This window comes from Lutra lutra, chromosome 3, assembly GCF_902655055.1.
Source record: "Lutra lutra chromosome 3, mLutLut1.2, whole genome shotgun sequence".
Lineage (NCBI taxonomy): Eukaryota > Metazoa > Chordata > Mammalia > Carnivora > Mustelidae > Lutra > Lutra lutra.
In genome coordinates this window covers 129427970-129447615 of record NC_062280.1, presented here as the reverse complement: position 1 = coordinate 129447615, position 19646 = coordinate 129427970, and the positions used below count along the sequence as shown (strand labels likewise).

Here is a 19646-nt window from a genome sequence, read left to right as displayed (position 1 = left end):
TCCATAAACTTGGTTTATGAGTTGCATGAGTTAGTGTATTTAGCTGGATCCTCAGGGAATGGGACAGAGAACACGTTTGGATTTGGAGACAGGAGGTGGGGCAGTGTGAGGGAGACTGACCCTTGGGATGAGGCAGGACCAGGCAGGATGTGGGGACTGTGGGGACAGAGTAAAGACCTAGATGCCAGGGGAGTGGCATAAATAGGGAAATAGCCTGATAAACTGACAGCAGATCCCATGTAGGTCACTGTTTTCTCTGGACTTGTTTGGCGTGTGTTTTGTTTATAGTTGAATTCTTCAGTCTTCCTGGTGCTGTTGAAGATCCTACCCACCAAGAAAGAGCGCTCAGTGCCCACCCAAAGGATTATTTTCAGCGATATACTCGTGGGATACCAAAATTGGCTTGGATAATCTGTCCAACTGTTCTTGATTAGTTATCTGAAAAATAAAAAACTCAACAAAAGAGGTAACAACTTGAACATTTTATTATCTAAATTTGAAAATGTTTGCCCTACTTTAATTTGTTTTATGGAAGAAAATAAGACACAGAAAACTTTAGTAGTTTATTTTAAAAAATCGCATCGGGATGGAAGGGTAGGTCTTATATCTAAGTATGGGTCTGTGATTCCATTTCTAAAATTCCAAAATCCAAAAAGCTCTGAATCAAAAGTTGTTTTTGTTTTGTTTTGTTTCTTAAATGTTTGGTAGCAAAACTCGACGCTTTAACAGGTTAGTTTTACTCCTTATTTCTCCTACCTAGTGCGACCATTCATACATTTCATTGCAGCAATATTTAATTACCAGTGTTTAATTACCATGGGCTTCCCAGCCCCCATTCAGAATATAAGGTTATATATACACATACACATGTCCTGTATACAGACAAATGAACAAGCACACACTTTCTGAATTCTGAAACAAATCTGAGCTCAAGGATATTGGTTAGGGATTGTGGGACTTGTGCCATACGAGGGGTAACTATCTCTTAAAACTGTTTTAGTTTAAAAACTGTTCAGTTTAGTTTAGTTTAACAAACTTCAAATATGAAGATTCATATTTGAAAAATAGAAACAAGGAGTAATTACTCGCTGTCCAACATATAGGCATTTTCTTACTCCCTCTGTTTTCAGAAAGGGAGCCCCAACTGTCTTATCTTACCTCCTACTCCACCCTATCCTGTCTGATCTCCAGGGAATGAACCTCCAGGCTTCTCTAGGAGGTGGGCAATTGCCTGACTCTGGATGTTTGTTTCTTAAACAGAATTCCAACTTACCTTCCTGTTTAGAGTCTTGCCTCCAACCCCAAATCTTCTAGTTCCTGAAATTTTAGGGGTTATGCAGGGTAAATTGTGTTGATTCACGGCTTTCTATAATTCCGGGTTTTTTGTTTAGTTGTTTGTTTTTGCCAAATTAACACGTGGCCTTTGCTCTGCAGTTTTCAGAATTTTGTTGCTGTAATCTTGTCTTTTTTCTTATAGTTTATACTTAAATATAATAACAAAACAACCTCCCCGACATTTTAGTGGGGTTTCAAGGAGAGAGTGGCAATTAAATATTTGTGTTCCATCTGCCATCTTTATTGGGAATTAAGGACTTTATTTAAAATAGCTTTATTTTTTCCCTTATGCTCATTTCGTACAGCTTTAGTTCATCTTTCTACCAGATGGTGGGTCTGTTCCAGATGGAGACCAGGGTCTTCGGGGTTTGCTTGAACTCCTCGAGAGTCTTGCTCTCTCTGTAGGCTTCTAGAGCCATTGTGAAACTGGACTTGCTTTTGGCCGTGGGTGGGATGATTTCAGGGAAGACGACTGGTATTAGTGTGGAGGCATAAACATTGGCAGAGGGGACTCAGGTATCTGGCAAAGCCTTGCTTTCTTAGGGGCCTTCACTGACAATATTTATATGGATTTCTAACGAATACATTAGAATCCACACTGCCGTACCTTACCCAAGGGTAATATTATAAATATTTAACAATGACTATGTCATGAATAGTGACCAGTTCTGAAACACCTTTCTGCTGTACTGATGCAAACCAGCTGACCATCTGTCCAGGCTTGTGCCAGGTTCCAGAATGTCCCCAGCTTTCTCCAGCCCCTGTCTTTATTAACTTGCCCTAATTTCCAGAATGGAATTTTAGAAAAATGGACTGAGCCTACTTTCTCTTGCTCCCAGGCTTTAAAACTCATAGTCTTTAAGTACTCTTGTGCACAGTGGCAAATATGTGCTGTGGGAAAGAAGATACGGTCCTCACCTTGGGGAAGGAGTATGGCACTAATAAGAATAGGGCTGGATTGTGGGAGGCAGAGGCAGTGGAGTACAGTGAGCAAAATCAGGCTTATCCAGAGGACATTCTGCATGGCAGACCACTCCCAGGCCACCAGAGCCCTGTGCATTTCACCTGTCAATTCAGCCAAGTAGACATAAATATGCTGCATCACTTCTCTTCCCTTGTCCCCCTTTCCCTAACGTCTTCTAGCTTCCTGCAGCCTCCATCTGTCTTCTAGGGGAAGGATAAGGGAAGAGCCAGGAGGGAACAGTGTTGGTAGAGAGGAGGACAAGGTCCTGTCTCTGACTGGGCAGATTGGGCAGAAAGTGGCAGCAGGTGCAAGTGGAGCTGCTGGGCAATCAGGGGTCTACACACATGCACAGCTAAACTTCCATTTATACCACTTACATCTGACAAGAGGAATATGGATGTGGATAAGTCTAGTTTATGTTGTTGAGGAAAAACATTCGGAAAAATTTTGGCAGGGGAAGAAAAGACATAGGATTGGAAAGCGTTGGGAAAACTGTGCCTACATGTTTTCACTGGTTTTACACGTTCAAGGGTCTTTGGTTAGACTACTTCGAAAATCCATCTTGGTCTCAGACTTTCTCCCATCGTGGCTTCTCTGGGGTAGAAACCTGGGGCTGATTTATAATTAGGCCTTCCAAATCCTGGGTTATTTGGAGCTGTAGGTTTGAGGGTTAAGTTCCTGGTTTTCACTAGTTCTTCTTATGTACCTCATTTTTTCATGTCTTTTAAACAGTAATAATTAGAGAAACATTTGAATGTTTCATTTGCTGAAAATGATTTATAATTTTGTTTCCATCTGTCATGGTAATGGTTTCAAGTGCAGCAAAGTAAGATTGTGCTGGTCATCCTATAAGTGAGAAATGGAACAGAACCCTAGAGTTGAAAAGTTGGTTGGATGAAATGAGGGCACTAAGGAGTGTTTTCACAGGGATCCTCAGACTCAGGCTAGCCCAGATCTCTGGAGGCTGCCACCTAGAGAGAACCAGCAAACACGTAATTGCAGCTCCTAGCAAGCTGGATCTCAGATCCGTCAATACGTTTACTGTTTGCTCCTTCACTGACATTACCAGGATCTTGGTTTTCTCTTAATATTTAGTAAATCCCAAGATCACACTTATCTATTGAGAAAGTAGTTCCGGTCCACATATAATTATTGAGCACCTCCTGAATGTCAGGCTGTGTTGTTAGATCTTGGGGGGACAAGGGTGATACTGTTTCTACTTACAGTCTAGTGGGGGGAAACACATACACAGATAACGTTAAACAGTGTTGTTTAGAGGAATAAATCAGAAAAACCAGCTAGAGCTTGTTGACTAGTTAAATGTGGGGATTGAAAAAAAGGAAAAGTGTCCAGGTTCACTTCCAGGTACTGCTGTCCATTTTCTCCTCCTTGAAGCTCTTCTTCCCTGGGCCTTCATACATCTCTAGTTCTGTCTGCTTTGCTGATCATTCTCCCATACTCTCCTTTGGCAGATCCACTTCAAAGGCACAGTACTTACATGCTGGTGTCCCCAGGGCCCCCTCTTCAGCTGTCTGCACTATTTGTCTATCTTTTTCTCATAGGGCAAAGCTTTCCAAAGCTCTGTCTCTAGCTCAGACCTTTCTTCTGAGCAACACACTCTTATTCCTCAGCCTCTACTCAGTCATTCCATCTGCCAGACACTGCAGACTCCATATACTACAACCTCTATACCCCAAAGCTGTGTGTCTTCCTGTGCCCTATCCCACATCACCTGGGACCCCCTCTGTAGAAGAAAATAGAAGTGGATGCGAGGTCTCATGCAGCACTAATAGAAATACACTAGCTACGTGTCTAATTTAAACTTTTCTAGTATCTGCATTAAAAAAGGGAAAAGAAACAAGTGATATTAATTTTAATTATATATTAACCCAACATACCAACATATTATTTCAACACATAATCAGTATAAAAATTACTGAGATATTTTACTTTTTTTTTTTTTCATACGGAACCTTCAAAATTCAGTGTGCATTTTAATCACAATTTGCACTAGCCACATTTCAAGTGCTCAATAGCCCTATGTAGCTAGTGGCTCCTGTATTGTACGGTGCAAGTCTAGAATGAAAAAGGTAGTATTTGAGGCTGGGCAAAAACTCTCTTATTAGAAGTATGATAGAATATAGAAATAGAGGATACCTACATTTAAGCATCACTATTTTTATGAGTCCTGTGTGTGTTCTCTGTTCCTTATGGTTTTCCCCTAATATTTAGAGAAGCTTTTGAAATTCTAGTTTTCTCAGCAGTGCCAAGATCCTTCCTCTGATTCTGGGAAAGGAATTCCAAGGGTGAGCAGCTCATCTCCCCACTGCCACCACTCCAGGGGAATCCCAAGGGGAATGTGTGATTCTCAGCACAGAGCCCCTCCCTACTTAGGTCCTTCTTTCAAAAGTTTATTATGAAATCTCTGGATTTTGTTTCAGAAGGAAATTGCTTTCTTCACAATTCCTTTTCAAAATGTTCATACCTTAGCTGCCAGAAACAAAATGCATTTGCTTTACTGTAATTATTACAGCCAAAGCCACCATATATTGTGGATTTTTCCAACATGGTACTTTCAATATTGTCTCTTTCAGTCCATGCATCTTGAATTTTGGTTCAAAAAATAGGATCAGTCTATCACACTCTCGAGTGTGAAATACTGGGGAGTGCCATGGTGATCAAGCAACTGGCACACACCAGTTCCTGGAGCTTAGAACTTAATTCTGGATACTTAGCTATAAATGATTTCCAGAGACTGCTCCTTTCCCTGGGGAGCTGAAATCCTTCCAGAGAGGCCGCGTCTTCTCAGGTGGCAGCCAAGCAAGTACCTGGGCAGTGCAGGTCTTCTCATGAGACCTTGTTTATGGTACTGTCCATACATCAATTTGAGTTTTAAGGGGTGCTTTTTCTGATGAGATTTAAAGTTATGTAGAAGCAACAAAGCTTTCTAAGAATATTTTTGGCAGGCGAAAGAAGGATCAAAAAAAAAAAAAAAAAAAAAAAGAAGAAGAAGAAGAAGAAGAAATGACACAGGCCGTGGGACAGCGGTATGAGCCGCTGGGACACTAGCCAGATATTGGTGCTCCCAAACTGGGGAAGACAATGGACTTTACTGTTACTATTCAAAATGCTGTTCACGTTCTTTTATCGTTCACTAAAATTATTTCATTTTCAAGGTCTAGGCCAGTCGGGGGTGGGGGGGGTGGGCATGGAGGACGGTTGTTGCAGAGGGCCTGACTTCCATGGCGGGCGGCCGGGGGAAGTATCTGTGTTTCAACCCGCAGGCCCTTTCCCCTCAGGACGAAGGGCTCCGAGAGGCAAGGGAGGGGGTCGGCGAGCGGGCTGGGGGTCAGGGGGTAGGGAGCATCACCCAGGGTCTCCTGGCTGCCAGTCTCCCAGAGTCCCCAGCTTTCCAGGTAGGGACGCCCCCTCCCACGCAGCGCGGCTAGCTGGGGTGGGAAGGAGGGGCTGGGCTCCGAGCGCCCGCCCCTCCATCTATCACATGGCCGGAGAGCCACAAAAACAACAGCTTTGGCCAAGACGGTGACTTCAGGAAAGGGAACCCAGGGCTCTCACAGCCAGCCCCCACCCCATGGAGGAGAGTTTTCTTGAATCCTTTGGGAGGCTGAGCCTCCAGCAGCAGCAGCAGAAACCTCGGCCGCCGGCCCCGCCACCCCCGCGTGGGACACCTCCGCGCCGCCACAGCTTTAGGAAACACCTCTACCTCCTGCGAGGCCTCCCGGGCTCGGGGAAAACTACACTGGCCAGGTAATGACAACGGCCTGGGCGCCGGCGCGCGGACCCCGAGCGAGCGAGCCCCTGCCCTGGGCCGCTCCGCCCCGCGCCCCCCGCACCCCAGTCGCCGCGCCCGCCTGGGTCCTGGCCCCGGCCCGAGCCTGGCTGCGGGGAAGCCCGCGCTGTCCCCGGTGCCCGCTCAGCCGCGGGCGGAGAGAGGGCGACCCGTCCTGTTTGTTTGTTTCCATGCTGCGCTTTCCCGGGAGGACTGATTTCGGCACTGCGCCTTGCGCAAGCCCCAGATGGCACCGGCCCCTGCCCGGCCGCCGTGCCAGGCCCCGGGCCAGCCTGGCCGAGGGAGCCTTGGCCGCCCCCGGCCTCCCCCGGCCTCCCCAGCCCGGGGTCGGGATGCCCGCAGGGATTCTTCTTCAGGAACCCCGGTGACAACTGCAGAGAAAACCGCGGGGCCGCCCGCCAGCGCGCAGGCACCCGCCACAGTGCGTCAACAGGCGTTTTAAACCAGAGCGGAGAAACGAGCGGGCCAGGGGGGCGGGGGACTAGAGGCAGCCGTGGCCTTGGCGGTGGCCGGATTGGGGGCGGCGTGCGGCCCGCGTTGAAAATCTAGCGGATTGAGGCAGCCCTGCGTTTGCTTTGGCAGCTGCGAAGGCGCACAGGTGCACGGGGGAGGGGGCTGGCGCGGCGGTCATTGAGAGAGCCTCGCAATGGGCGCCCAAATTCGTTTACTCGCGAATTGCGTAAGCTGCTCTCCTGGTACAGGTCAGCGCGAATTACGCGCGCTTGTTGCCTCCTTGCTGGGCCCACCGCTTCAGCCTCAATTCTCACCACTCCCCGGCTTGCACTTGATGCTACGGCAACGTTGAACTGTTTCTCCCCTTGCTTGTGCTGACGCTGGCCCGCCTGCCTGGCTTTGCCTTCCGCCTACCTTTGCCCGACTGATCCCACTAGCCCTTTAAGACTCGGATCTGTTCCCTTACCCAGCAGCTGCCCTCCTCCCCAGCAGTAGACGCACGTCTTCTGCGCTCCTTGGCTTCCTGTTTACACATCTGTGACCGCGCTTGGTTTTACACATGGTTTGGTTTATCCTTCTTCAAGTTTCTTGAAGCTAGGGCCGGTAGAAGTAGCCTCTTACCCTCAAAGAGCTTTCCATCTCATTAGAGAAGTAAGGCTAGTCGTAGAACCATGGAGCTGCTGCAGAGTCAGGGTTAGCTGGCGTTGAGGAGCTGATTTGGGGGGGTGGGTGGTGGTAATACAAAGATGGTGGGAGCAGGATCTGAGTCCATCGGGGTCAGCGAACTGTGACAGCTCTGGTGATGTGCTGCCAGTTTTAATTCGGATTCCTGGCTTATTTGTGGAGTGAAAGCCTTTAGCGGAACAGTATTGCTACATTTTCGCAGATTAAAGGGATGGTGACTTCCAAAGGGTCATAGGTAACCTTCCCTAGGACGCAGGGATTTCAGTAGGCCTTCTCTCTGGTTGGGGGGTGGAGGGTGGAGAGTGGGGGAGCCTGCTCAGAACCCAGCAGAACTCGGATATTTTGTGATAACAGTCATGGTGGGTACATATGTTGCAAATGAAGTATCTTCTGAGTTCAAGTCCTGTTTAATTTCACTTTGATTTTGCTGATCTGTGGCCTGTGGCACACTGAGTGTCAAAGAAGGAAGTAAAATCTTTGGCCAGATTTTGTTTTTAACTACTCAGAAGGGAAGTGATAGGTTGAGTGGAAGGGAAGTGCATAGAACTGAACATCAAAAGCCATGGGATTTGGATCTTAGATTCCTCATCTGTGAAGTGAATGGGTTGCCTGGGGTGGTCTTCAAGGTCCCTTCTGGCTCTAACATTCTACACTTTTAGGATTTTAATTCCTGGTTGACATTTGGCTAACCAGAAGACTCCGGATGAGAGACCAGCTTATTAAAGAACATCTCTCTAGGGACGACTGGCGTGAGCACTGGCCTGGGAGTCTGAAGATTGGGCCTTTAGATCCTCTTCATCATGAAAGCTGGTGAATTTCGGCAATCACCTAGCTTCTCTGGGACTTCTTTTCCTTACATGTGACTACTAAGAAGGGATTAGATTAGGTGATTTATTGAAGATCCTTCTGGCTCTTAATTTCTAGTTGTCAGTCTGAAGAATGGTTAGTTAACAATGGCTAGGCAACAAGCTCTGACCTTGGAGTCAATTTATGGCTTCAAATCCAAGCTCTGCCATTCACTATCTATGACCTTTACTCAGCTCCTCTGCACCTTGGTTTCCTTTTCTGATATACAGGGATATCTGCTTTGTCCATTTCAGAAGACTTGCAGATGTTAAAATGTGAGAGAACTTGCTACACTTTAAAGTGCTGTATACATCTTATAAGGTGTTAGTTGCCGCTTCAGATGTTGATCAGCTGAGATAAATCTTCAAGGTGTTACCGGGGAGAAACCTGGCTCTGAAATGCAGCAGGAGGCTGGAAGTTGACTTTGTTGTTCTCCGGTTCTCCGGTTCGGAGTTCTGGAGGCAGAGGATCATTGGCCCTGCTGTGGGAGGGGAGAGGGGTGACTTTTGCTTTTGTGTAGCAATCTGGGAAGTAAGAAGGCAAACAGGCCACAGCTCAGCAAGGAGGAAGCCTTCGGTGAGGATGAAATGGTGTGGCGGACCTCAAGGACCTACCTTCCCCTCCTTTCTGGTGGGTCCGGTGGGGGAGAGAAGGAGAACGGCAAATTGTTTAAAAAATGTGCATGTGGAGAAAGTAGTGAAACTGTAAGGCTATCTCTTGTATTGTTGGATTCTGGGAAATTCATATTTTCTTTATTCTCTGTATTTTCCAAATTTTCTAATATGTAATTTTTTAAATCAGAAAAATAAAAACAAGTTTTTAAAAATTGGAGAAGATCGTTTTTACAAATGTGGGTTCCTCTTTTTTCCCTGCTTTTCTCATCTGATTAAAGAAATAATAAAAGTGTTGTTGAAATTAGGATATGTCTTGTCTTCCAAATCAATGTTAGATTTCTGTGCTTGTCATCTATATATTTATATAGTTTGAAGGGGCTGAGATGTTGAAACCATCTATTTAAATTCTTTGGACATTTAAAAAACAGTTTTATCTGGTTAAAAAAAATTTTGAGTACGACAGAGTACTGGAAACTTAGCATGCACCTAAATCTGTTTTATCACCTCTAATTCATAAAAATTTTTTTTTTCAAAAATAGTTTCTTATCAATGACCTGTAAGTCCTACTTCCAGGAATTCATCCTAAGGCAATAGTTGGACAAGTGCATGAAGATGGAGATTTGTTCATCACAGAGCTTTTTTATATGCTAGAAAAAATAGGAGCCAATGGAAATATACAAAAATAGAGGATTAGCTTATAAGTCATGCAATCATTAATGGGAACATAGGTGTATTTGACATGCAAATATATTCATCCCCCCCCATTAAGTTAAAAATCCTATTAGCGAAGCTATCTATCTCTCTATCTATACAAAAATTCCATTTTCTATTCAAAGAAAGGGGGGGGTCTACCTATAATCATAGAAAATGTGTGAAAAGATATGTTACTAGTTGTTGACTTCAGATAGTGGGATTATAGATTTTCCTCCCTGCCTTATTTTCTTATTTTTCTATAACAAAAATGTATTAATTTTTAACTTTTTAAAGTTGAAAATAGGGGTTCCTGAGTGGCTCAGTTGGTTAAGCATCCATCTTTAGCTCAGGTCATGACTCCAGAGTTCTGGGTTCAAGCCCCACATCGAGCCCTACATTGGGCTTTCTGCTCAGCGGGGAGTCTGCTTCTCCCTCTGGTTCTCTCCCTGCTCATGCTCTCTCTCTCTCTCTTAATAAATAAAATCTTCAAAAAAAAAAAAGGTTGAAAATAGTTTTGGAAAATAACTTGGCTAAATAGACTCAGGTTGTGTGACCAAACATTTATTAAATAACAAAATAAATGTGTCATTTTCTATATAAAAAGTGTTTTTCCTAGGTTTATTCTCAGTTGGACATATATTAGGAATTTTTTTAATACACAAGATTGATTTTAATTATTTTATTATTAAATATATAAATTATTTATTAATTAGCATACACGCTTGCATGGACCTCTTGATTCTTCGACACCTCAGTTCTTTTTCATTAAAATGGAGCTAACATTTCACTAATAAGTTTGTTGTGGGGATTTAGGAGACTGGTAAACAATGATTCCATAACTGTATGTGTGAAATCACTGTGGAATGCTTGGGCTCCATAAATACCAATTATTGTTAATTATTATTCGCTAATCAACAATAATAGTATTTGCTGGGTACTTAAAAGACCACTAATAATTGCTTGGCAAATAAGATTAAGGGAGCCTACAAAAGACTAGCAAATGGGAAACAATAATCCATACACTGCTGTGGGTAAGTAAGCTATAATGGGGAAGAGCATTTTATATGCTATTGGTGTTCAAGGCCAGGGAAGTCACTTAGGATGATTAGGGAGATAGGAAAACTATGGATGAGAGATAGTCTCTTCTGTGTGAAAATGGTTCCTGAGCTGACCTTGAAGACAGGGAGGATGTGGCTGAGCAAAGGAAAGAGTTAGCAACATGAATAGGGAGATGGAGATGGGAGACAGCTGGATGGTCTCCTCAGCTAGTGAAGAGAATGGCTTAACTGAAGTGAATGGTTCAAATTAGTGAATGTGTTGGTTAGGTAAACTCAGAGCCAGATCATGGGGAATACCAAAACCTGCACAAAGAAGTACCGAGTTGATCGAAGAAGTAGGATTCCAATCCCAAGACTTTCACTCTCAGCAGATGATCCAGAAGTACCTGTTTCTACAGCTAAACTGACAAACTCACCTGGATCTGGATCTGTCCTTTCTTCTTACATCAGTGAAAGCTTCTGTGGACCATCTGTTTACCTCTGTGCTTTGCAGTGTGTGTGTGTGTGTGTGTCTATGAAAATGTCCCTTTTTGGGGCCACTTTAACCATTTTTTAAGTATACAATTCAGTGACATTAATTAAATGATGTGCAGCCATCACCAGAATCTAGTTCAAGAAACTCTACCCTTGAAGCAATAATTCCCCATCCTCCCTTCTCCTCAGTCCCTGGTAACCTCTGATCCACTTTCCATCATCATGTATTTTACTATCCTAGATACCACACATAAGTGGAATCATACAATATTTGTCTTCTTGTGCCTGATATATCTGATATATATATCTCAGAACCTCATTACTTTTTATAGCTGAATAATATATTCCACGACATGGCTATACCATGATATTGTCCACTTGAAATGAAATGAAATGAAATGAAATGAAATGGCAATAGAAAGAGGGTACTTTTTCCTTTTGTTTTTAAGGCCATATATGAAAAATGTTGTCAACTTTATGTCAGTTCCCTGGAATTTCTTTGAATCTTTACATATCAGTCAAAGCAAAGTTTGAGACCCACGCCCTAGTAGCACATGTTGCATCCTTTCTGATGTTCCAGTCATTTCCTTTTGGCACCATCGCAAATGGTTTGTAACATGGATTCCATTAGGCTCAAAGGATGCTTGCTGACGGTTGTCTTTTCTTTTGTTCATGTCTCCACGTAACATGAACTTTTCCTTCAAGAGAAGTACCTTTCCATCTAGAAGCACTAGAGCTTTCCAAGGAAGTGACAGGATGCTTTCCTGATGTGATGATCAGAAAAGGTGAGGATGAAGGTATACTTTACAAGCAAACACAGTGAAATGTGGGAAACAATTGAGAAGAAGGGATCAGTTAGGTTAGCTAAGTAGTGAGTAGTTAGACCCCAAAGCGTCCTGGGCTCCACAGCACCCCTAGCCAGCAGGCTTGGACCATGGTGTTTTTATTGATGAGCCCAGGGCTCTTGTACATAAAAGCAAGGTCAAAATAGAAAATTTGCAGTATTCCAAGTCTGTGTATATAAAAATAAAGTATCAGCTGACATATCAGATCTTCATTCACTTACATCTACTTGGAGAAACTACTAGCCTTTTATATTTTCAATGATTTTCCCAAGGTGGATTTTAAATCTCTCTCCATTGCTGAGAGTCCTTACAATACCTCTTCCCGGAGGTTGGGATGAATAAGGACTATAAATGCAATAAATGTTTCACAGAGAGTAAGAAGACACAGTGCATCGTGTGTTTGTAATTACTTGCTGGAAAGTCTGCCCAACTATACAAGGGATTCACCACCGCCATGGTTCTGGAGCCAGTGGGATAGTGGGAGAGAACCCTGCTGAGTTGGAGCAATATCATATAGCAGGTGTGGTTTATGGTTAGAGAAGGCGTAGAAATAGAGGAAGAAAACATTTTTCATAGGAAAATCTCAGGACATGCCCAAGAATTTTCCAGAGAGTTAATGTAGTCCAAGCCCAGGACACTGAGCTCTGAGAAGTGAGACATCTTGATCAAGATCATAGGGATGACTTCGTATTTCTAGTCCAGAGCATTTACTTCTACACCAAAGGAAGAGGCTACTGGGAGTGACTTCCTGAAAGAATAATAGAGGTTGGTTTTGATCTGTTGTTTAAAAACAACAACAACAACAACAACAAACCCAACCACTTACATGGCCCATTAAAAGGGCGAAGTTTACCTGGATTTCAACTGTTAGGGTAAGAAAGCCATATTTTATTATTTGTTAGTATTCAAATACGATATGTTTCTTCTGCTATAAAAAAAATACCAGGGAATTTATTTTCTTTATGAATGTGGTGCCACTGGGGACAATGGGAGGTAATGATTTAGATTTTTTAATAAGTATTCATATTTATCCTATGTTGTGTTCAAGAGAGATGTTGTCAACACCCAGCTCGGGAGGGTCTCACGCCGCTTCCTCATCTACTCACATGATAGGATATTTGTAAATCAATCTAGTGCCTTTGTTTCCTCATGGCATTTCAATGAACTCTTTTCTATATGATGGCACCGTTCTAGGCCCATTCAGACTCTAGAGGAACCCAATAAGAAATTGTTTGTTTTCACTCCAAATTATCTAAAGACATCTAGGCTCTATGGATTGAGGAAATAGTATGATAAAGAAAAACTGATCTAATTTCTAATTTTTCCTTCATAAGGCTCTCTGTTGCCTCATGTGTATGGCTTGGGGAGAAGGCTATTTTATCAAGGTTTTTATCAAAGTAAGAGCCTGAGAAAGGGGAAGGGAGAAAAGAAAGAAAGCCCACATTTATTAAGTGCTAACTGTATGCCTGGCAATTTGTATATGCTGGCTTATTGGAACTTTACAATAGCCCTACGATATAGGTGATTTCATTTTATAAGTGAGGACATTAGGATCAGAGAATCACACATTTGATTCTGAGAGTCCAGATTTCATAATACACAAAGTGGTCTTATCTTACTAGGGATGTTCATGAACAAACACACCTACACCCAGTTTTCACAGTTACTTGGGAATCTTGTTGAGGTATGATTGTATAAGTAGGATATTTCAATGTTCTTTTTCCACGTTTTCTAAGGATGTGATGAAGAAGAGAGTCTGAGAGGGGCTTTCTCTGCTCCCTAAAGTAGCATCTCTCCAACACTCTTTGCCCTGTACTTTGACTTTCTTTTCTCCCACATTATCACCATCTGACATATGTTTACTTATTTATTATCTACTTCTTTCACAGGGAGGTAAGCTTTGTGATTTGAGATGTGTTGTAAGCTCCATGAGATCAGGAGATATTTTCTCTTCAGCTTCTGAGAGAAGGTCTGGCACCTCGTAGGCCTAAATCACTAAATATTTGATGGATCTATTAATTCCAGAGGCTTCCTAAAAGTTGTCAGCTCAGTTATCAACATGGGTCTTGAGTAAAGCACAAAATTGAGAAGGAGGTTCATCACATAATATGAGTTGTGAAAGAATGAACGGGCTGTGAAAAATAGACGAGAGAAAAAAAGGGGTCAAGCCATTCCCTCCAAAGTCCTCTTCCATCTGTGCACAAAACCATTCCCGTGTTTTACACATGAAGATATTGGATGTGCCATCTCCACCATCGGCAGTTACACTAAAGAGAGGTTAAAAAAATTAGAATCAAAGATGCAGCTGCTTTCACATCGAAGCAGCAGTCAAGAAAGAGCCTCAAGTGACAGTTTTCCTGTTCAATTACTGTCCCCTTGTCTGTAACTGATTTATGACATTTTGGGAAGACACAGCTAAAAACAAGTTAATCCTCCAGTAGGTGTGCTTCTGATGCCTTCCTTCCTGAGCATGGCTGAATTCACCTGCAATAGAAACATGGGGGAAAACAGCACCCTTGCTAGATTCTATGGAAGGGAGCTATTCACATGCAAGAGAAAGGAAGTTGCTCTAGATAGAGTGGAGTGGGACCACACGACTATGGGGTTCTCTGAGAGTCTAGTTTTGGATCTCATAAACATGCCCTACTTCAGAGGCACAGAGGGTAAGGGCAAGAGTGAACAGTAGGACAGACTGGAGTCTCCTTAGCCACTGTGGCTTGGTAGTGTCCATGGGGCTGACAGTGGTTGAGCTTCATCTCCTTAAGGGCAAGGCTCAGTCTTGGCATGGTGTTTGGCAGCACCAAGAAGGCCAAACCACACCAGGACTCAGGGGAGACTGTCCCACATCGTTTACAGCTGTGGCTCCCACCCCATTCTCTTCAAGCTGTTGGGTCGTAGAACTTGTTCCTAACCCCCCAATTTAAAGTCCTTGAGGAGAATACCAATAACATACCAATACCATAACCTCCAAGAAGAATCCTCTCTTCTAATGCCTTTTGGGGGGTAAATACAAGGCTTGGGTAAAATTCTGAATGTACAAAGATGAGTAACTAGAAATTCTCCTCACACAGTTTGGTGTTGTATAAAAAGTGTTTGCATAATTAAGGCAACAGAGCCTAATATTCAAGAACATTCACATTTTCAGCAGGTACTTATTGAGTATCTCTCATGTGCTTGACATTCTTCTGTTTGCCTAGAAAAGAGCTGTGAACAAAACAAAATTCCCTGCCTTCATGGAACATAAATTCTATCAGAGAAAAAAATTTTCTGAAGGGAAGAAGAAAATTTTAAATAACATCTGCATCGCTCTGTACTTTCAAAAAACAAACAGAAAAGGACTCATTCCATGGCTATTCTACGTGATGTATATACCTTCAGGAACTGTTCCACATATGCAAAGGCAGATAGGCACAGGGACGTTCACATCACTGTGCCTATCTGTGATGTTCACTAAAACTTGTTCATGGTAGGGAAAATTGCAAACAAACTAAATGTCACTAGAGAAAAAGATAAATAAATGCAGTTTGTTTATTTTATAGTGTGCAGCTCTGGGACCGGAAGTCTAGGATTTAATCCAGCTGTACCACTCATGGGTCTTTGTTTTTTTTTCCAGCTTTAATGAGATGTCATTGGCATATAACATTTGTTTTGTTTTTAGGTTCCATGTATAAGTGAAATCATATTGTGTTTGTCTTCCCCTGTCTGACGTATCTCACTTGGCGTAATACCCTCCAGTCCACCCATGTTGTCACAAATGGCAAGATTTTATTCTTTTTATGGCCAAGTCATATTTCATATATGCACCACATCTGCACTATCCATTCATCTATGGAGGGACATTTAGGATGCTTTTATACCTGGGCTATTATAAATAATGCTGCAGGGAACACAGGGGTGCACAGAGCTCTTCAAATTGGTGTTTTGTTTTCTTCAGATAAATATTCAGATGTGGAATGCGTGGGTCATATGGTAGTTCTATTTTTAATATTTTTTGAGGAATTTCCACACATTTTTTCATAGTGGCTATACCCATTTACATTCCCACCAGCAGTGTATGAACGTCCTTTTATCCACATCCTTACCAACTCTTGTTATTTCTTATCTTTTTGCTAATGGCCAATCTGCCTGGTGTGAGGTGATACCTCATTGTGGTTTTGATTTGCATGTCCCTCATGATTAGTGATTGAGCATCTTTTCATGTGACTGTTGACCATCTGCATGTCTTCTTTGGAGAAATGTCTTTTCATGTCTTATGCCTATTTTTATTTTTTTTAATTTTTTGGTATTTATTTATTTAACCTATAATGTATTATTTGCTTTAGGCGTATAGGTCTGTGAATCATCAGTCTTACACAATTCACAGCACTCACCATAACACATACCCTCCCCAATGTCCATAACCCAGCCACCCTATCCTTCCCCTCCAACCACCCAGCAACCCTCAGTTTGTTTCCTGAGATTGAGAGTATTTTATGGTTTGTCTCCCTCCCTGTTCCCATCTTGTTTCATTTTTTCCCTTCCTACCCCCCACAACCACCCGCCCTGCCTCTCAAATTCCTCATATCAGAGAGATCATATGATAATTGTCTTTCTCTGATTGACTTATTTTGCTTAGCATAATACCCTCTAGTTCCACCCATGTCATTGCAAATGGCAAGATTTTGTGGTTTTTTTTGATGGTTGCATAGTATAGTGTTTTATATATATATATAAAATATATATATATATATATATATATATATATATATATATATATCTCACATCTTCTTTATCCATTCATCTGTTGATGGACATCTAGGTTCTTTCCACAGGTTAGCTGTTGTGGACATTGCTGCTATAAACATTCAGCGCACGTGCCCCTTCGGATCACTACATTTGTATCTTTAGGGTAAATTCCCAGTAGTACAATTGCTGGGTTGTGGGGTAGCTCTATTTTAAACTTTTTGAGGAAGTTCCATGCTGTTTTCTAGGGTAGCTGCACCAGCTTGCATTCCCACCAAGAGTGTAGGAGGGTTCCCCTTTCCCCACATCTTTTCCAACACCTGTCATTTCCTGACTTGTTAATTTTAGCCATTCTGACTGGTGTGAGGTGGTATCTCACTGTAGTTTTGATTTGTATTTCCTTGATGCCGAGTGATGTGGAGCACTTTTTCATATGCCTGTTGGCCATTTGGATGTCTTCTTTGCAGAAATGTCTGTTCATGTCTTCTGCCAATTTCTTGATTGGTTTATTTGTTCTTTGGGTGTTGAGTTTGATAAGTTCTTTACAGATTTTGGATACTAGCCCTTTATCTGATATGTCATTTACAAATATCTTCTCCCATTCTATTGGTTGTCTTTTGGTTTTGTTGACTGTTTCCTTGCTGTGCAAAAACTTTTGATCTTGATGAAGTCCCAATAGTTCATTTTTGCCCTTACTTCCCTTGCCTTTGGCGATGTTCCTAGGAAGAAGTTGCTGTGGCTGAGGTTGAAGAGGTTACTGCTTGTGTTCTCCTCAAGGATTTTGATGGATTCCTGTTTCAAACTCCTGTTTCATCCATTTTGAGTCTATTTTTGTGTGTGGTGTAAGGAAATGGTCCAGTTTCAGTCTTCTGCATGTGCCTGTCCAATTTTCCCAACACCATTTGTTGAAGAGACTTTTTTTCCATTGGACATTCCTTCCTGCTTTGTGGAAGATTCGTTGACCATAGAGTTGAGGGTCCATTTCTGGGCTTTCTATTCTGTTCCACTAGATCTATGGGTCTGTTTTTTGTGCCAGTACCATACTGTCTTGATGATTATGACATCTCTGCCATGTTCCTGACCTTAGGGGAAAAGCCCTCAGTTTTTCCCCATTGAGAATGATATTTGCTGTAGGTTTTTCATAGATGGCTTTTATGATATTGAGGTATGTACCCTCTGTCCTTACACTATGAAGAGTTTTGATCAAGAAAGGAAGCTGTAATTTGTCAAATGCTTTTTTGGCATCTATTGAGAGTATCATATGATTCTTGTTCTTTCTTTTATTAATGGTAAATTGTTTTCCACCCCTTCACTTTAAGTCTGGAGTTGTCTTTGTGTCTCAAATGAGTCTCTTGCAGACAGCATATTGACGGGTCTTGTTTTTTTTATCCAGTCTGATACCCTATGTTTCTGATGGGGGCATTTAGCCCATCTACATTCAGGGTAGCTATTGAAAGATATGAATTTAGTGCTACTGTATTGCCTGTAAGGTGACTGTTACTGTATATTGTCTCTGTTCCTTCCTGGTCCATGTTACTTTTAGGCTCTCTCTTTGCTTAGAGGATCCCTTTCAATATTTCCTGTAGGTCTGGTTTGGTGTTTGCAGATTCTTTTAGATTTTGTTTGTCCTGGAACTTTTTATCTCTCCTTCTATTTTCAATGACAGCCTAGCTGGATATAGTATTCTTGGCTGCACATTTTTCCCATTTAGTGCTCTGAATATATCATGCCAGTCCTTTCTGGCCTGCCAGGTCTCTGGATAGGTCTGCTACCAATCTAATGTTTCTACCTTTGTAGGTTACAGACCTCTTGTCCTGAGCTGCTTTCAGGATTTTGTCTTTGTCATTGAGACTTGGAATTTTTACTATTAGATGGTGGTGGGCCTATTTTTACTGATTTTGACCAGGGCCGGGTGGGTGGTTCTCTGTGCCTCCTGGATTTTGATGCTTGTTCCCTCCTCCAAATTAGGGAAATTCTCTGCTATAATTTTCTCCAATATACCTTCTGTCCCTCTCTCTCTTTCTTCTTCTGGGATCCCAATTATTCTAATATTGTTTCATCTTATGGTATCACTTATTTCTCAAATTCTCCCCTTGTGGTCCAGTAGTTGTCTCTCTTTTTCTCAACTTCTTTATTCTCCATCATTTGGTCTTCTATATCACTAATTCTCTCTTCTGCCTCATTTATCCTAGCAGTAAGAGCCTCCACTTTTTATTGCACCTCATTAATAGCTTTTTTTTTTATTCCAACTTGGTTAGTTTTAGTTCTTTTATTTCTCCAGAAAGGGATTTTATTTCCCCAGAAAGTGATTCTCTAGTATCCTCCATGCTTTTTTTGAGCCCAGCTAGCACCTTGATAATCATCATTCTGAACTCTAGTTCTGACATCTTACTAATGTCCATGTTAATTAGGTCCCTAGATGTTGGTACTGCCGCTTACTTTTTTTTTTTAATTGAGGTGAGTTTTTCCGCCTTGTCATTTTATCCAGATAAGAATAGATGAATGAGAGAACAAAATACTAATAGGATAGCAACAACCCCAGGAAAACATACACTAACCAAACTGGAGGAGACCCAAAACCGGGGAAGAAAGGAGGGGGAAAAATTATATATGTTAGACTGGTGAATATAATGGGTCACACACTTGGTTTTGGGTGTATTTTGGTCTTTTAGAAGAAACTGCCTCCCAAAATTTTAAAGAAAGAAAAACATATGTATACAAAATAAGGGTAAACAAGATGAAGGGATGGAATATGATCGTAAAGATGAAAATTAAAAAAGGTTCTAAAAAAGGAAGTGATAAGAAGTTGCTTTAAAAAAAAGGAAAGAATGTGATAAGGCTGGAGACTAGAACAAAGTCATGTGCTAGGTTTAGGGTATATTTGGTCTGTTAGAAGAAACTGTATCCCAAAATTTTAAAGAAAGAAAATCCAGTATGTATACAAAAAATAAGGTTAAATACAATGAAGGGATAGACTATGACTATAACAATGAAAAGGAAAAAAGATCTTTAAAAAGGTATTGATAAGTTAAAATAGTTAAAAATAAAGTTAAAATAGGAAAGAAGAAAAATTAAAAAATAGATTAAAAAATAAAATTAAAAAAATTTAACTTTGAAAGACTAAAGAATCATGGGGAAAAAGTCACA

General features: G+C 41.8%; 2 protein-coding genes and 1 non-coding gene across 9 annotated transcripts in view; all 3 read left to right on the top strand.

The window, feature by feature from the left end:
* Nucleotides 1-19646, top strand: part of N4BP2L2 (NEDD4 binding protein 2 like 2) — a 115639-nt gene that overhangs the window by 80281 nt on the left and 15712 nt on the right. For 2 of the 4 annotated variants that reach the window (XM_047723106.1, XM_047723107.1), the window contains one exon: nt 289-469. In XM_047723106.1, the coding sequence (XP_047579062.1) occupies nt 289-411 (123 nt within the window). In that variant the 3' untranslated portion in view covers nt 412-469. Of the gene's footprint in view, nt 1-288; nt 470-7906; nt 8920-19646 lie in introns of those variants that run through there. The other 2 variants (XR_007126124.1, XR_007126123.1) reach the window with 2 other exon arrangements.
* The window catches only part of N4BP2L1 (NEDD4 binding protein 2 like 1), a 56667-nt gene continuing 37624 nt past the window's right edge, over nt 604-19646 (top strand). For all 4 annotated transcript variants that reach the window (XR_007126125.1, XM_047723110.1, XM_047723113.1 and 1 more), the window contains exon 1: nt 604-6067. Coding sequence is in view for 3 of the 4 variants with exons in the window: in XM_047723110.1 (XP_047579066.1) it covers nt 5892-6067 (176 nt within the window). In the remaining variant the exon portion in view is untranslated. The remainder of the gene's footprint in view (nt 6068-19646) is intronic.
* LOC125096653 (small nucleolar RNA SNORA16B/SNORA16A family) lies at nt 14063-14194 on the top strand. The gene has a single exon (XR_007126316.1). It is a non-coding gene; the product is annotated as a small nucleolar RNA SNORA16B/SNORA16A family (small nucleolar RNA).